Raw genomic sequence first — 18,257 nt, 5'->3', positions numbered from 1 at the left:
AAATTATATAGATATTGCATACAACAAAAATTGAACTATGGCTGTGGGCTTTGAGCCATTGGCTAAAATACAACTCCCAATAAAACTTGCCAATCAATCATGAACATGTAGCCACCACCTGTTTAAGATGCCCTAAGTAAGGCACGACTCTCTTTGTTGTCCAAATTTTTTTTTTTTTTTTCTCTCCGTCATATGGTAACCATCATAATGTGTAATATTAATGATACCTTAGGCTGGGTTCACAATAAATAATGAGTGCATAGCATCATGCACGTACACTAACCATGAAAAATGGGTTCACAATTGAAGTCTTATGTTAATTTTAGCCAGTGAAATTATGCGTTTTATTCTACACCTCTTGGTAGTGTTAGTAAAAAACTAATCTTAACTACTGAGTGTTTATCTCTACGACATCAGACCAGTAATTTGTAAAACTAATTTTTAAACATGTAAATTAATTTGCTTATGAAAATTTTTTAGTTAACAATTCTATCCTATTAACATTTTTTATTTCCTATTTACATTAATTGATAGAGATTTTTTATGAGTAATAGCATTAATTATTTTTTAATTTCTTGCCACAATATGATAATTACCTATAAACAGTTCTCGAGTCAAACAAAAATAGCTTTCTAATCTGCTCTTATTGGCTATTACTATATGCATTCGTAAAATAAATAAAATATAATCATTTTTCTTTTACGCGAACAGCCTCTCTTCCATGGACACAACCATCCTATGTGCTACTGTGAATCAGCAAGTTCGAAAACAGGACGGTCAAATATTGTGCGTACGACCTACTGTTCCTGTAACTGTGATTTTTTATTCTGCACCTAGTCTTAGTGTAAAATATCCATAATAAACCTGTTGGTCCACCCTAAACATAGAAGAAAATCTCTGGGCGATTAAAACTGAACATTTAGATTTTTATCTCTTCACATTAACAATAATATATTTAAAGTGTAGTGTTTTAAATTTTTTTGTTAGTGTGCGAGCACAAGATAATAAAAAAAAACATGTAAATTCACCTGTGATACCATGAGAAGTTTACGCCTTCCAAGCTTGTCCAATAACAAACTTCCAATCAAAGTTGCAACAAGCTGTACACTGCCAATCATTATATTCGCTTGCCTCTTGTCTATCATGGAGTGTGAGCTTTCAAGTAGGTCTTTGGTGTAAGTTAGGATTGCTCTCAGACCGCAGAAACGACTTAACAAGCGAATGGCTGCAGTTATGAAAAGGGGCTTCAGCATATCTCTTTCACAGAAGTGCCTCATGCTTTCAATCAAGCCGGGTCCTTTGTCGCACTGAAGTAGTTCCTGTGGATAAATTTATAAGATATGTTAAAAAAAAATTTTTGTTGCCTGAAATATTTTACCCAAGAATCCGATACTAGCAAAATTTATACAACAAAATATTTGACTTTTATGGTGCTTCTTAAAAGCCTGATGGTTTGGCACAACCTATGAATGAACAGGCTTAAGCCAACTAAGCAAACTTAAGCTAAAAACCTGTATTGTTTCTAGCCTGGGTTGAAAAAAAAACTTTTACATTACACACATAAGTAGCAGTTGAAATATTTCAGATGATCTATTTCTTGCAGATGCATTTACTCTACAACTTAGTTTTTATTGCTAAAGGGATATACCATCCATTGATCCAGCATTTTTGATAATCCTGCTCCAACAAAGTCCCGAACCTGCCAGATTATCGAAAGTCTACTGTACATAATTCCTATATTGTATACAAATTAACTATTTACAGTATTTTTTTCCAACAAGTTTTATTTTCTTAAGAGAAATATAAATGCTACAAAGTATATACACCCAACGAAACAAACACACCTGGTATTCGGAGTTGATGTCGCACCTCTTGCCACGTAGCCAGCTGAGTGAGGCGAGCGCCTGCTCCGTACACGAGTGCGAAACCAGATAGCTGGGCGTCTCGGGAAGCCACAGAGGCAGCACCAACGCGGGAAGTGTTAGCGCAGCGCAGAACACTGCCAGGTGGTCCCACTCGAGCCATGCACCGGCGCACCAGCACAGCAGCATGCCTAGGTTGAACATGAGTACTGGCACACAGCCCAGTGATCCGCGCCAGTCCGCTGATACTATCTCGCACACGTAAACCTGGGGACAGATTAAATATAGCTGTCTCATGGCATGTGTTGTATACAACATGATGCAGTACAAGAACAAGACTAGAAGGGATGCAAGTAAGTTGTATGTGTTACTAGCATTAGAGTTCTCTATATTGTGTCTAATAAGGTTTTTTTATTCTATTATTGCCGTCGTCCGGGGGTCTCGGGTTCGAGTTCCGGTGTGGATCCTAGTGGGGATGGCTGTGGCGAAGGTAGTTTGTCCGGGTGGGCGCCAGGCTAGCTCGGTGTCTAACCAATAGGTGGGTCGTGGGGTCGGTTGCCCTGCGTGGCCCACTAGGACCGTCAGCGATGTTGCGTGGGTGTAAGGAATTCCCTACTCGGCGGTGGTTGGGAATCGTAGGGTCAAGTAATTGTACGCTGAAATGAGGCAATAGATGACGTGCGTCATTTATTCACGCGACTGTGGTTCGGGTGTAGCGCCGATGGTTACATGCCACGTCGTACAACAGGTGATGTCACAAGATACAAAATTACACAATTACAAAGAAACGAGTCTGAAAGTTACTTGATAGAACGTTGCACAAGTCTACGCAAGAAATGTTACACGAGGGCGCGTTGCACAAGTTTACAAAGGAAATGTTACACGAGGGTGCGTTGCACAAGTTTATAAAGAAATGTTACACGAGGGTGCGTGGCACTAGGCGTTTCTGGGCCTGGTTGCTCACACGATGGGTGAGGGTGATTGGAGGCGGCCAATCCCGTAAGTCTATGTATTAAGGCGGTGCTCGCGTCCACGGTTATGGAGCGCGGACCGCAGCTAAATTCGTTCAAAAGTTCCCCTTGCGGGTGGTGTCAGCGCAGTTAACGAAAGTTCTGTTCCTCGGGAGACGGCCCGTGCCGGATGCTGAACCTACCCCGTTGACCAAGTGTGGTGCAGGGGGGGGGGGGGGTTTAATTTATGCGGCCGGATTAGGTCCTGGACCGAAAACTGGACCGGGTACGCACGGAGAGGTTAGTAGAAAAGAGGTTTTAAGAAGTGACTATATTTACCAGAAGTGAACTCGGTGTGGACAAAGGATGATGCCTTTCCGTGGGACGTGCGTCCGCCCCGGTCCACGAGTCGCGCTGTACTGGCGTCATGTCATGGCGCCCGGCCGAGGCTCGGTGGCCCTCGCGCCAGGGTAGACCTCATTACGTTATTTTCTATGTGACATGTTAACTATTAGAATTTAATGACGTTAAATTCTTACATTAATTATTAAAGTTGAACTAGTGTCATTTGTCCCTTCTACAAATTGCAGTTATTGTTTTTAGGAATTAAATTCATTTAAATGCTACGTCACACCAGCGACTGTTCGTTTCTTGCCGGATAGCTCTGGTGGGGGTAAAAAACGTAAAACAAGGGATGAATAATTATGTCACATGATCTAATTGATTAATTTGGGCAGAAGGCCGCCAGGGGGCCACTCACACATGTCTTGACGTATTAACACACGTGAGTGTCCGGGCACTCCTACGTCGCACTTTTGTTAATTGACTGTTAATGTATACATAATACTGTTTAATAATCTTTGCTTGTTTTTATATCGTGATTGGGTGCGATGACGGTCTGTTTATTTGTGGCGTGGGGGGGGGGGGGGGGGGGTTCTACCTTGGTCCTGGTGGCTCGTCTGACTCGGGTGGGTCATGGCTAGGGGCGCGTTCCGTTAGCGGGATCGAATACTGGCGGTTGCAGGTCGTGCTTTAGGGTGGCCTTCGGCCGTACGATGTCATTATGCTGTACTGTTATCCTAGCTTTATAATTTGTTGGAACGAATTATAGTATGTAATCGACAACCAAGCAAGATAGAAAAGGTGTCTTGTAGGAACATGTCCTGTCCTGCAAGTCCAAAAGAGTTGGCTAAAATAAGGTCCACACACAACCAGCTCATTGCTAGTTTACTTGGACAATTTTAAATCTAGCTTGTCATGACATACCTGCAAGAATATCTAAGCTTATTTCAAGCTTGAATTAAGGTTGCATCGCGGTTGATTCTCACTTTTTGAACTTCTTAAGACAGTAATATCTCTGATATTAAATTTTTCATTTGTTTCATTCAGAAATTTGAGTCTTTTAGGGTTTTAGGATTATGGCACCGACCCTAGCTTGTTTTGTAACTCTTGACAACATAATTATAAAAGTCACCTGGATTATGTTGAGAGGATTGAAATCAGGACATACCTGAGAGGCATCGGCGACCACAGCCATGCAGACACCCATGAGAAAATGGGCGACACAGAGGTACCAAACGGCGCTGGCAACGATGACGACGACCCAGGATGAGGCTAGTGGGAAGGCGACTAGCCAGAGCGCACGGCGGCGGCCAAAAGCGATGCACGGTCCTGCAGAGATGCCACCCAAGAAAGCACCTAGCATGGTGAGACTGGCGATCCAGGATCCCTGAACATCGCTCATTTCCAGGCTGCTTTCGGGTTTCTGCAAAGTCTGCAGTGCAGGTGTGATGTAGGCCACACTAGCCCCACTTGCCAGGTTCACCCAGCAAGAAAATACAGCTGCCAGTACCTGTTGTGTAAATTTTTTTTTAACATACAAACTTCCTTCAGTGAAAAAACTTTTATTTTATTTATAAATTTAAAAAATTTATCTTTACCTTATGGAAATATAATATTTTATTAAAACACTATTAAAATGTGTCTGAAACTTTATGTTTACTTTCATACCTTTAATATATACTGAGTGAATGCCATGCCAATGATGAACTTCCATCTGAAGTAGTACACATAAAGCTTGATACTCTGATAAATATTAAGAGTTACAGTGACCTCACCAAGGCAATGTTTTCATACATCCTTTTTCTTGATGCTTTAATGATAAGGAGTATATTTTGATATTCTTCTGCAAAAAATGTACTACTTACCTACATTAATTTGAACTTGGTATTGTTTTTGAAATTCGATATCAGCCCCATAAAAAGTAGGTTAATCTCAATTGCACATACTTTCATCTCAATCTTGTCCTAAAAAACACTCCTTTAGATTCTGCTATTTCCCTTAAACTGTAAATTTATTCAATAAAATTTGCATAAAAAGTAAATCTTAATGTAGAAATTCTCATGGCAGTATAAATAACAACAAATCAAGACCGACATCTTGTGCTTAACATTTTGAGGGCGTCACATTGTGTGGTATCTTAGGGTTGATACATCGAATTTGAAAGAGTCGAGGCCATGGTTTACATTTTTTTAAACCATTGCTGATATTTTTAATAAATTCTCATGTCGATATTTCATCTAGTTGTGGAAGATTTAGATAAATGACATCAAGTTATGGATGTCACAAAGCACTATAATGTAGCCTACCTAGTTACATAATAACGACATCCAATCTATTACAACCACTGAAACCTATATGACTATAAAACTTTAGTTTCTGACCTGTGGGACGACTCTTGGTTGTGCATACTTCACGAGACTGTTTGATCTTGAATAGTGCACTGGTGTCCATGTGCAATGTTGCAGAGTTCTTTCGCACTTTTCGCTGTGCGCATCGTTTTCAAGAATCAGGTTTCCAATGTACCATGTAGACATTTCTAAAAGGAAAATCACATCTTTGAATGGCCCTAAAATACATTTTATTCCATACCTCAATCTTTAATATACTTTGAGTTTTTTTAAAATTATTATACCCCAAGCATTAAAATTGTTCACTGATATACTTAATAATTATTTTAAGAAACTACGTTTATAATACTCATGTGCATAGGCGTAAAAGTTATCAAATGGATGCATAACATGCATATGTAAGTTTTTAAAAATGTAAACTTCGTATTTTGTAATTATAATTCATTCTAACATTACTCCTTTGTATGAATATTTTATTTTATGCTGTTTGGACCTGTTCCGGGGGCCGTGCTTATAATAACTCAAATGTTTTATTTCAATTTTTGAATAGATTTGGTTTTTGAAAATTTTTTATTTACTTTTGTCTAACATTAATTTAAACTTTTTATATCACTTCTTGATAGTTCGGTAAATAAAAGGTAATGTTATGTCTTTAGGTTTGGTTTATTTATAACAATTGTAGGTTTTCGGCAAATATTGTCTTTTACAATATTTGGTTTTAGGTTAGTCCATAATGTTAAGAGATTAGTGATTCTGATATTATGGGAACAATTATTGCTAAATAAGATTATGTTTTAGTAAAGATTTAAGTTTTTTTTTGCAAGTTGTATGTTCATATTATTGAATTTAGGCTTTTTGATACTTCAAGTAGTTCCTTAGTAGTTTACTGTTTTAACGAGTGGTAATGTTAGGTTTATAACATAAAGATAACATTTAATTGTGAGAATGGGTGGTGAGATTATGTAAGGTATATATAAATAATACTGTAAAAAATGTAATTTTTTTTGGTAAAGTTAACTTTTTACATTTTTTCATTTTCATTTAATTTCATTTATTAGCGTCCTATATTTGACAGTACATATGTCCAGGTTTTGTCAGCAACATTATAAATAAAATACAACATCATAATACACTAACAAAAATATTACTGTAAAAATTCATGAGTGGTTAGACTGGTGATGTTTGCATGATACATTAAAAATACAGTATAATCATGTGAACTTCTGGTTAGGTTAGCTACATTATAAATACAATAAAATTATATTTACAAAATAAAATGTTTATAATCAATCTTTTATATTAAAAAAATATATTCAAATAATGCAACCAGCAATGGAATATGTCCAAAAATTATTAACTCATATTTTCCCGTTGCAATACTTGTTCAAAGAACATGTTCTCTTAGAAAAAATTTGTAAACTTGTCATGAAGTGAAATAAAATCATTTCAGCATTTTATTCTTCTCATTTCTAAAAGCCTAATATTTTTTTTTTACTTAAGTATTCTATATGGTACATGTTATGTTTGTCAGATGCCATATTGTTAGAGAAGTTTTGTAGACTTAGTTGTTCATTTCAATGTTATGTTTGTCTAATGCCAGAATTTTAGAGAAGTCTTGTAGACTTAGCTGTACATATAAATGTCTACACACTCAATCATGAATATAGTAGTTTAGGCTTATGCTAGGTTTTTGGATTTAACGATGAAATGACAAGATAAATATAAATCTATGGTATTAACACATAGTAAAATTATATTACCTGATATTAATCTTTTTCTCTACAAAATTATGTTTTAAAAGAAACCCTTAAAACTTTCATTGTGCATGTATGTGTTAATGTTAAACCTTACCTCTTACAGGAACTGAACTGTAATTTCTCGTTAATTCCGTGCCCTTGCCAGCGTGGCTTGTTCTTAGAAGCCGTGATGACAGAGCTTTGGGCCGCAGCCTCCGTCCACCCTCAATAGTTGCAACTACTGTAGTTGCTTCTTCATGCCTCGTCCCAAGGGGTCGGTCTGGCAAACCGCAACACTCTGTTGCTAGCGAGATACTTTTTCGCGTATTCCCCCTTAATGACCAAGGAAAATTCAGAATAGTCATTTCAATACACTTCTGGCAAATTTTAGAAACATACAGAGTTGCTGTGTGAATAATTCACAGTGATTTATGACTGTTCTTTCAAAGGGTAGATATGGCAATGAGGAAAATGTTGAACGTAAGTACTGATTCGAACAAATTGTAATAAACACACATAATAAATTTGAACTATATCTGAAATTATTACTGTGCTATTTGCTGAAAAGAGCATTAAAATATTTTATTACAAGTGGTTTTTGACCTGTGAAAAATTATTTAATAGTTTGATTTCTTTACTTTTTTTCCATATCAGTTGGGTACTTTATTTTTTTTTGTATGGATAATCCATGATTAATAGCTTAAATATCTGCACAAATTTTAACCTAACTTTTGGCTCTAGTTATGATTACCTAGACGTGTGAAAAACCTATCTGTCACTGAAAACACTTAGACTTTTGCAGATGTGGGTGATAGTAACAAAAGTAAAAGGATAAAATTTAAAATATGTTTGCATTGTTTAAATATTCAACTATTTACTTGCTAAAGTAATGTTTTTGGAACATGTATTACAATAGCACAGTAACATAACATAATTGTAACACAATGTACCATAAGTGCTGTAATGTACCATAATACTAGAATTACTATAATGCAAAGAAAACTAAGAAAATAAAATCATTTACATTTAACTTAGTTCCAATCAGTAGCTACTTTCAACATTTACTGTTAATGAAGTTCAGATATGGTTATCCTGCCCGTCACGTTCACGGTAGTGGGAATAGAGCAGAGCTAGGGACAGAGTTAGGCTTGCTGTGATGGAGCTCCTCAGATGGGAGAGATCGAATTAGTAGCTAGGATTTGCAAGTCTTTGAACCATAAATGTCTATGTTGGATGATGGTTTGATCAGACTGGATGCTTGCTTGTCATGAACCCCAGATATGGTGGGATTCTTTTGACGCGACCAGCGACTGCGACCGAGATTCCAGTTGCAGTCGCTCGGACAGTGTTTTTCCTCTGAAACGACTTTTGACCGCAATTTTACGTTTGTAGTGAGTTTCTTTTTGTGACAACATGAACAATGACTTATAATAAAAGTAACAGACTACTTCTAACATACCTTTTGATGGAAGATGACGACGATATTATGTTCTCGACAATTTTGGGCCAGTTTTCACGAAAGAATGAACGACGAAGCTAGTGTTATGTACAGACAGTGAGCTGATGAAGGTTTCTTCTCTACGCTCATGAACAGGAATTTTCTGGGAAGTTAAGGAAATTTTTCCGTCTTGGTGAAATATATCAAAATTAATTGAGTAAAGGAACTAATTTACATAACTGTGTTCAACAATTACTCTCTTGATGCATTAAAAATATTATGACAATATTGTGACAATAAACAGTAACACACAAGAATACACTTCCACTTGTCGGTGCAACCGTGATCAGACTGCTCCAAGGAGCAGTGTGGTTGGTCGTATACACTGGTCGCCGGTCGAGACACGTCAAAGGAATCTGACCTTTAAAGTACTTGGGGAGACTACCATGACGTGATCAAACAATGGTTTACTGTTGCCTTTCGCAGTGTGTAGGTTAAGGCATTACATGAAGCCCAGACTTGAACTTAACGGAGGAATCTTTACAACTTGGATGGGAAGTTAAGAGTTGATAAGCAGTTGAACGGAGTGTGGATTAATGGACGGTGGTGTTGAGATTTGCGTGCTCCTTCTGTTAGATGTGATGTTTTGGCTTCCGGTCCTAAATAGGTTCTTATTTCAGGTTATTTTCAGGGATACTGTACTACCTTTGTTTTTATTTACATATGTATGATTAGAATTGCGATTACTTGGTTGTTCTCGCCATGTGTAACATTTCAGTGTGACTTGTTCCGTAGCCTGATGGATTTACCATAACAATGGCTCTGCAGAATGCTGATTAAAATAAATGAATTCTATACGAGCAAGGTCTACATTTTTTTAATGTTGTTCTTATTGTTTCCGCATGTTGCAGATTAAATACCTAAATAATCATGGTGAAGAAGCGAAAACCTGGCCCAATAACATTCCCTCGCGTGAAGGTTGAAGTGAAATCAGAAGACAAAAGCATTCCAGGTAATTGTTTTTTTTTTGTTTTGAAGTAATGTTCTTTACGTAATGACTTAATTGTAAATATTTTAGTCACTTAATTTTTGCTTGTGCATTTTTTTTTTTTTTCATTTCACAAAGTAAGTGCTGTGAAGGTATATTTTTCCATTCTCTTATTGCTTACGGCTTTTTATTTATATTTTTTAATTTATATATTTTTTTCTGAAAAGGAGGTAGCATACACATAATATATTAATTTACAATTTTTTTTTAACCTAACCAGTTTAAGGGCGCCATCTGTCTGGACACACGGTGTGCAGAGCTTCAGAAAAAAAACAACACAATTTCAAAACTACTCGAGATATTCGAGTGGGGTCTGTTTACAAAAAGCATTTAAGAATTTGCTTAGTGGCGAAAAGTACTTTTGAATTCGGATTGGTTTTCAAACTGTATTTTTAGAAAAGTTAAATGGCTAAAAGGCATGTATTCAGAGTAATTTTTAGGAATAAAACAACCAGTACAGATTCTTGAAAGCACGTAAGAGATTTGCAGTAGGGGCCTACACCTTTATTTTCATTTCTCTGCCACACATTGTTATTGTCACCGCTCATCTCATAATTGCACTATGCATGACGAGAAGACTGCGCGCCAGTTCAGAGCCTTGCGCTCTTAATCAGGCATTCTTTAGTTTCGCCTGTTCTGTAGTCTGGCAACGATCGAGTTTATATGGTTTTGGGCGTTATTCGACCTTAGCTATAACTTTGTAGAACTCGTAAATTAGTTATACTCTAATTAATATTCGGAGAAGAGATCAGAATCACGGCCGGAACATGATGTCAGTGCAGGGTGGCTAGAAACAGGGGAAATAGAGAGAACCTGTAAAAGTCCTAGGGACACACAACACTTCGTTCTGATTGAATAAACTTTCCACCTACGAAACCTTCCACAGAAATTTGAACACGACCAATTACAAAACTTCCCTGGAAACGGCCAGTGCTCTGCTAATTATTCTACAGAACCATCCATACCGGCTGTCATGGAAGACCTTTTGAGAAAACTTCCAATGTCTCATAGGATTTTCTCCCATTCCTTTTATCTCGTATCTATATACCAGCACTTTGACTATGTGCATTGACTTCAATGCTATCGACAGTAGTGTGATAAAATAATTTATAGTTGCCTGTTGCAATAGTGAAGTGTGTCATGATTTTGTAGTAGAAATTTCAATAGTTATTGGTGACTAACTATCAGTGGTCAGAGAAAATTTTTCTCAAAAGCTTGGAAAAGTCAGGGAATTTTTAATCACAGGTTTGTTAGCCACCCTGAGATATATAATAATAATAATAATAATAATGATAATAATAATAATAATAATAATAAAAACACAGTAACACTCATGTGTATTTTTTTTCTGACCATTGGGCAGCTTATCAAATGCATGTTTAGACATCATTGTAATGTATATTAATTATTGTTTGGTAACTGTTAAAACTATTGATGTTTAATAATCTGTCTGTATTCTGTGTGGACGCTGGGACGGGCTGTTGACACGGATGTAGGAAGCGTGGTTTTTGACTGGTGTCAGGTTTGGGAGTCCGTACAGGGGCCACGTTCAATGCCAACCGCGTGTGTGAAGTATTCAGGAAGCGTGTCATCCACTTCCTATGATTCAGGAGACAGCTCGTTTCCTACGTTTTGTCTGTGCACATTGTTCTCTCTCTCTCTCTCTCCCCCCCCCCTTTTTTTCCTTTTTTGTGTTGATTTTCAGATATTATTATTTTTTTTTTAAAATTTCTGTATTGTAAAACAACTGACAATTGAAGATTGTCCATTAAAGAATCTCACAGTTTCAATGGTATATTATAACAGTTTATTTTATACTATTTACAACAAATCATACATCAAATTGAAGGTAAACTAACCTAGTTTTATTTAACAAAAATTTTGTTAGTATGTGCACCTTTAGTTATACGGACACATCCTACCTAAAGTCAAATTCTTCCCACATTTTGGTTGACAAGTCCGGAGTGGAAGCAATACCCTCCTCAGTTCTATCTCAACTCTGGCGGAACGTAGTAACAATTCTTTTTATAAAGCCCCAAAGGAAAAAAAAATTCCATGTCGTTATGTCAAGTGGCCGTAGATGCCAGCGGTAAAGTGTTATGTCGACTCGACCGTTACGACCAATCCAACGGCCAGGGACTCCGGACGTTCAACCACTCGCACGAAGAGATTCCAATGTGGAGTTTTACCCCTTGTGCTGTGCCCAATGCCGTTTTACCCCTTACAATATACTTAGGAGCCAGAGTTTGAATTGCCAAAGTTTATTGAGTTACACGTGTTTTTGACGTGATAACGTCTTATAAATCGATGAACGCCGGCTGCACGCACGAAAAAGTGTCCCGTTACGCACATTGACCCGTTACGCTGTGTCCCGTTACGCACATTGTCCCGTTACGCTGTGTCCCGTTACGCTCATTGTACGCTTGCGCCGCATCTATATCTTCCACTCGATTGGAACAACCATCGATTTGACTTTTTCGAGGCACATCAAACTTGAAACACTCCCATTCGTTTCCTACTTTTTTCTATCATCGTCCTATCCTTAACAGAATAACACAGATTGGAAGAAGTTAAATAGCAAACATGTATAAAAGTTATAGTTAAAATAATCTGTTCGTTAAAGTAATAAACATATTTGAATTAATGAGTGCAAATAAAAGTAAATTTATTAATTAAATTGTAGATTTGATTTCACTCCTTCTTTGTATCCATACAAAATACTGATAATTCAATAAAAATGATTCAATTTTATTCATAAAAGTATGCAATCATTTCATCAATGTTTTGTTATGACGTTGTCACGTTAAACTATCGTCCGTAAACCGACTTTACAGACAACCAATTTTTTTTTCAAATCCCCTCTTGAAACAAATTCGTATCCACCACTGACTCATGCCGTGTCGCCTAAGAGCTCCGCAGAACTGCTTCTTGCGACGAGCTGTTAAACATTTTAACATTATCCAGCATAATTCATGGGCAGGGTCTACCTTCTGAGCCCATCTATTTCGAACACCACCTCACAATTATCACATTGGAATTTCAACGAAAACTTAAGAAACTTGTTGAGTCTACAACAAAAAAAAAACATATTCTTTCCCCGCACATGTTCGTGGCGAAACACAAGATGTGTGGAGTCGCAGCCTGGCGTAGCATCTGCGGAGATCCAGTTCATGCTAAAGATTGACAAAAATTTGTTTTTAATTTCATAAAAACTTTTAAACAAGGACTTGTTTGGTAGAAAAAAAACCTTTAGGAACAATTAAATATAGTTATATTGTGAAATAAATAAATTAATTAAACATATAATTAATTTGCAAAACCACAAAATAATAGAAGCAAAATAAAGGAGTATAGCCACTACCCCGTGATCCAGTTGTTTGATGTTCTTACAAGGTAGCACTAAACTGATATGCCACATGTTCTCTCTCGTCGGAAGCTTGCTTTCAAGAAATTTTTCGAAAAGCATATAAGAGTTCGCCTAGGGCCGAAAAGTACTTTTGATTTCGGATGAAGTCTTTAAAAAGTATTTTTAGAATAGTTAAAATGGCTAAAACGCATGTTTTCAGAGTACGTTTTAGGTGTTAAACAACCAGTACAGATTCTTGAAAGCACTTAAGGACTTGCATTACACCTTTATCTTCATTCCTCGGCCATATAATGTTACGGTCACCGCTCAGATCTCACAGTTGTCCTGTGCACGACGAGAAGACTGCGCGCCAGTCCAGAGGAGACACCGCGCTAGAAGCACCAGCGAGCGTCGCGCTTATCATCCCGCCTCACTAACCCACACATACACCCCTGACGAGGCGGGTACGTACGTACTAGTGGTGCAAGTACGTACTTCACGCAGAACGTGACTTCGACAATCATCACTAGGCCGTGGAAAACATTTCTGGCGGCCGACACGAGAAAAAAAATCGAATCCTTTTTCTCTCTCGCCACTTAAATCGCGGGCTCCCAACATTTTAACGCTTTGTGACGGGATGTTGTGCGTTCGTGGATGGCTCTGAATCCGGTAGGACTGGCAGGTAGGTCCTCCATCACTCGAAGCTAGAGGAGCAGAAGGGCTGAAAGGCTGCGATGCCCGCGATAGTAGATGCAGGGGCTGAAGGTGCTACGCCCTCGTTAGAAAACCCCCCCGGGTGTATAAAATAAAACCCAAGACGGTTTGACAGAGGAATCCAGGAAATGGATTCCTCCACTTCTGAAGAGCGTCTCTTCCGATATTCTTTACGACGTCGTAACGGACCTGCCACGGTCTTTGATAACGACGTCCTCATGATGCTTTTTGGCTTTGGCTTTATTTCGTTCGAAAGCTTTTGAGGGATCTCGCGTACGTTACTGCCGTGAGACGTCTTGTCCAGCCGTTAGTAGGAACTTAGCTCAGGAATGTTCCTGGCGCGGCTTTGGAAAACATTCCATCGCAGCACGCCGAATTGCGTGTTATGTTCCCTAGAAATATTCTTTTGTAAATTGAACTGAAATAACCATGCACAATTACAGATATTTGTACATTTACACGAAAGCCACTGTATCGCTACAAAAAAAAATTGATTGTCTGTAAAGTCGGTTTATGGACGATAGTTTAACGTGACAACGTCATAACAAAACATTGATGAAATGATTGCATACTTTTATGGATAAAATAGAATAATTTTTATTTTAATAATAAAAAAATTAATACCTGAAATTATAGTAATCAGATTTTTAAAACGCAAGAATAATTAACCTTTAACTTTTCACTTAACTTTATAAACAGTCGACGAAACAGTTCACGTGTAGATGACTTGTAATTAATTTTAAAAACTGGCGTTTAGCTATAAAGTTTAAATATAATTATGAACAAGTTTTCATATAAATAAACTGTAATCAAATATCAATTATCAATTATATGAATCACCATAATTTTTTAGTCAATTGTAACATAACCTATTATTACTGCACTCGCCGACAGCGTAACGGAACACAGCGTAACGGAACACAGCGTAACGGAACAATGTGCGTAACGGGACACTTTTTCGTGCGTGCAGCCGGCGTTCATCGATTTATTAGATTTCACGTCAAAAAATGTTTGCAGTAATGCTGGATTCGTACTCCGTGTTGTCCCGTTACTTACTTAGTTAAATATATTTGTAAACTGTTCCCTGAATAGCTTTCAAGTGTTAACTTCGCTCATTAATAAGCACGATAAAACAATATAAAGTCAAAATTTTTAATATTCTTTTATCTTTTACACGGTTTAATAAATCGTAAGCTTGAATAAAACATCAATCAAAAATCTAAAATTATGCGCCAATTTTCGTAAGCTTGGCGAAAGATTTTCGGTATTGTTTTCAAAAAGTATGTATTTCATATGTGTGCAAAAATAATCATATCAATGTATTGTAAATATTTCCAATTATTTTTTTTGTAGTATTACGAACTATTTCTTGGCAATTTCCTTTTCCAAAGGAATCTTTTGTGAAGTACAAAAAAATTTTTTTTCTCAGTATACGGCAAATAAAATACGCCCAATTGGGTTAACCAAATATTAAGTTTTATAACAGAAACTTTAATATTTCTTTATGGGCATAAATGCGTTATTGCGCTTGCGCGCGTACGAACACTTAGGTGCAAGAAAAGATGAGACTTTTTGGCAGGTGCTTCAGCGAACATTCAGACCATGACAGCTCGATGTTGTGAAGTAATAAACAAAACAAGCACAAATTCACGCGGAAACACACTAGATAATCGTGTATTGTTGTTTTTTTTTAAATTTATTACCACATTCGGTAAATTTCCAAAAGTCTCACATTGCCATGAATGGAGTGATTGTTATGGATAACGTTTCGTGTCAGGGGTGTGTGTGTTAGTGAGGCGGGATGATAAGTGCGACGCTCGCTGGTGCTTCTAGCGTTGTGTCTCCTGGGTGGTTTCATAAAGGCTGCAATAAAACGTTCGATATGGCATTGCATGCTTCTATGGAAGAAGCTAACACACGTAAAATGTGACTTGTGAGCGAGGCGAGATTATAAGCAAACATTAATAATCTAATGTATCTACTCGAAGAAAATGACTTCTAAGTGCGGCAGCTAAAATTATCGCAGAAAAGGAAACTGTGATTTTCAGATGCAATTCACAGACATATTTAGCTATTTCTGTCAAAAATACAATTGCGGATAGTTTTACTTTGCCGACATATAGTTTAACATAGATTGAAAACAGTCTCTATTTTTTTTTCACCTGATGCTGTCGCCATATGAACTCTGATAAATAAGATTCCAAAGCTCAGAATAGCCACATCTTAAATTTGTAATTCCTAAGCAACCATAATAAATATTTAATAGTTTTTTTTTTAATGTAGCTAACCTTACCTAATCGACCATTCACATTATTTGAATAAAGTTCATCAAAACAAAACACAAACATACATGGGTAAAGAATTTTCTGGCGGCGGCAGCTGCAATGCGCAGGTATTGAAAAATTTTAGGTGTAGATTGGCGGCACTTAAAAACCGCCAAATCTGTAGCTGCGGTGGCGTTAATACGTAAGTACCAAAGTTTCTGCCATATTCTACATCCAACAGCGACAGCAACCACAAGACCGATGATGTGTGGGGGAGGCTTCGGTTCAGTTCAGTCCAAACTGTCAGTCCGGACTTGGACTGAACGTGTGTGTGGGCCTTAAAACTTGCACGGCACCAGTCCAATATATATCCTTGCACCGAAACTTCAATCCTTCCATCGGGGAACGCGCTTCGGGACAACTTTGACGATAACAGTGACGCTCGGAATTATTATTGCGTGACGATCGCCCCCCCCCCCCCCCCCCCGCTGGCTCTTTCCTCCCGCGATTGTGACCAGGTATTGGAGCGACGGTTCCGCCATTGCTGTATGGCTGGTTGAACACTGCAACAGTTTTTTTTCTATTGCGGATGCAGCGTGAGCAAAATGGCCCAAAAATTGGAAATTTCCTTGACCTGAGAGGAGGTAATGGGGAAGGGTTGTCATGGATCTCTCCAGCTGTCACGCACGGCAATGTAGGCGTTAGGGACACAAGTGTTTATTCTAAGTGCGTAGCTTCGATGCTATTTGTTGTTGCCTATTAAGTTTTTCTGTGACGTTATGCCCACTTTAAGTCTCAGAGGACTAGAGGGAATCAAAAAAACCCGAACTTAACCCTAGCGACTGTAGCGTCTTTAAAGATTACCTACGTAGAATACACTTGACATGTTATCGATATACTTGGACGGCATGCTGTGACGTAGTTGACCTTCCACCTCACCATCACGTGTTGCGACACCCGAGACACTGCGGGAATGGTGCTTGACCATGCTTGGTGATGGTTCATGGTGAAACACATTTCCTCGAATGTAAACACCACGCTTCGCCCCGGGGTACTGGGCGTGTTGCAAACATGGCGCAGACGGTCAGCTGGACAAAAAGCTTCCCCACGCAGTATTAACTGTAGTCATGCACGCGTGCGCACCCGCTGCAACTTGGACTAAACTTGTGACACTTACTGATTCTTGTTTCACGGGCGCGGCGCTAACATTGGATTGCAGTTTCTCACCATAACTCTCGAAATCTTTTTTTGTAAATATGTTCATGAACACAAGCTGCATCCACATACTACCCTAATTGATTCCTCATCTGAGGGATCCACTAGAAGCGCATCACGTTGGACGCGGTCATCTCTGCGTTGTTACCCAATTCTCACGAGAGATGTCGGTGGGTCCGTGTACGCGTCCACTAAACTAGGGATGCGACACTCGCTTCCTCTGATGCGTTCCTACGTCCATTAGATCCTGAATCGTATTCTTTTTTTGTTTGTATATTGTTAAGAAAGCGGGAGCCAGGAGTGTGACACGCGCCAGGTACTCGGGCGGCCTGGCGGGCCCGCCCGGCCACTGACGTAACTCGCGCATACCTTCTGAAATTATAGAGGCCCCGGCCTCGTCATCCCCTTAACACCGCAACTCCCTTCCTCGGCGCTGTTATCTATCCCTTAGTAACATGGGAATTCCGCGGGCTTGCAGATGCCGCCGCGTGGAGTGGCGTGATGAAGCGTCGGCAGTTCTGGAATCTTCGAGCGTCTGGGTCGGCCCGGGATGACACGAACCGTCGCAACCACTCCAGTCCGTTCCAGAAAGACGGACAACGGGTATAAAAACAGGCGACGCCGGCCTCCGAGAGATTTACAACATGAGAGTTGAGTGAATGGGAGTTCGACGAGCGGCGCGACGAAGAGCGAATGATCAAGAGAGTGCGACCGAGTGGCGCGAGACTGTGTGTGTGGACAGGTGCGAGATAAGAAGCGAAACACTGTCGAGTGAGGAGTGTGAACTGTGATCATGACAGATACTTAGTGACTTGAGAACATATTAAGTGTAGTGATTTAATTAGTAGCAAATAACACTTTATAAAACAGAGCCCGTTAACAATATAATTAATTACTACCTGTTTATTATTTGTAATATTATGTGTTTTGATATTCGTCGGATTTGTGACTTTTTCTTGAAGTGCCTGCCTTGAATATAGTGCCTGCTTTGCAT

At 38.5% G+C, this 18,257-nt stretch overlaps 2 protein-coding genes across 3 annotated transcripts in view; one reads left to right on the top strand and one right to left on the bottom strand.

Annotated features, from left to right (window-relative positions):
* Positions 1-18,257, bottom strand: part of LOC134539794 (facilitated trehalose transporter Tret1-like) — a 41,865-nt gene that overhangs the window by 4,211 nt on the left and 19,397 nt on the right. Inside the window, exons 2-5 of the mRNA XM_063382062.1 lie at positions 7,354-7,571; positions 5,536-5,690; positions 4,323-4,664; positions 1,845-2,129 (exon numbers count right to left, since the gene is read on the bottom strand). Of these exons, the coding sequence (XP_063238132.1) occupies positions 1,845-2,129; positions 4,323-4,664; positions 5,536-5,688 (780 nt within the window). The 5' untranslated portion in view covers positions 5,689-5,690; positions 7,354-7,571. The remainder of the gene's footprint in view (positions 1-1,844; positions 2,130-4,322; positions 4,665-5,535; positions 5,691-7,353; positions 7,572-18,257) is intronic.
* The window catches only part of LOC134539795 (protein lin-37 homolog), a 58,013-nt gene continuing 45,771 nt past the window's right edge, over positions 6,016-18,257 (top strand). Inside the window, exons 1-2 of one of the 2 annotated variants that reach the window (XM_063382063.1) lie at positions 6,016-6,140; positions 9,588-9,688. In XM_063382063.1, the coding sequence (XP_063238133.1) occupies positions 9,607-9,688 (82 nt within the window). In that variant the 5' untranslated portion in view covers positions 6,016-6,140; positions 9,588-9,606. Of the gene's footprint in view, positions 6,141-6,371; positions 6,470-9,587; positions 9,689-18,257 lie in introns of those variants that run through there. The other variant, XM_063382064.1, reaches the window with a different exon arrangement.

The sequence above is a fragment of the Bacillus rossius genome, chromosome 16, assembly GCF_032445375.1.
Source record: "Bacillus rossius redtenbacheri isolate Brsri chromosome 16, Brsri_v3, whole genome shotgun sequence".
In the NCBI taxonomy this organism is placed as follows: Eukaryota; Metazoa; Arthropoda; class Insecta; order Phasmatodea; family Bacillidae; genus Bacillus; species Bacillus rossius.
This window is presented reverse-complemented; position numbering and strand designations above follow the sequence as displayed.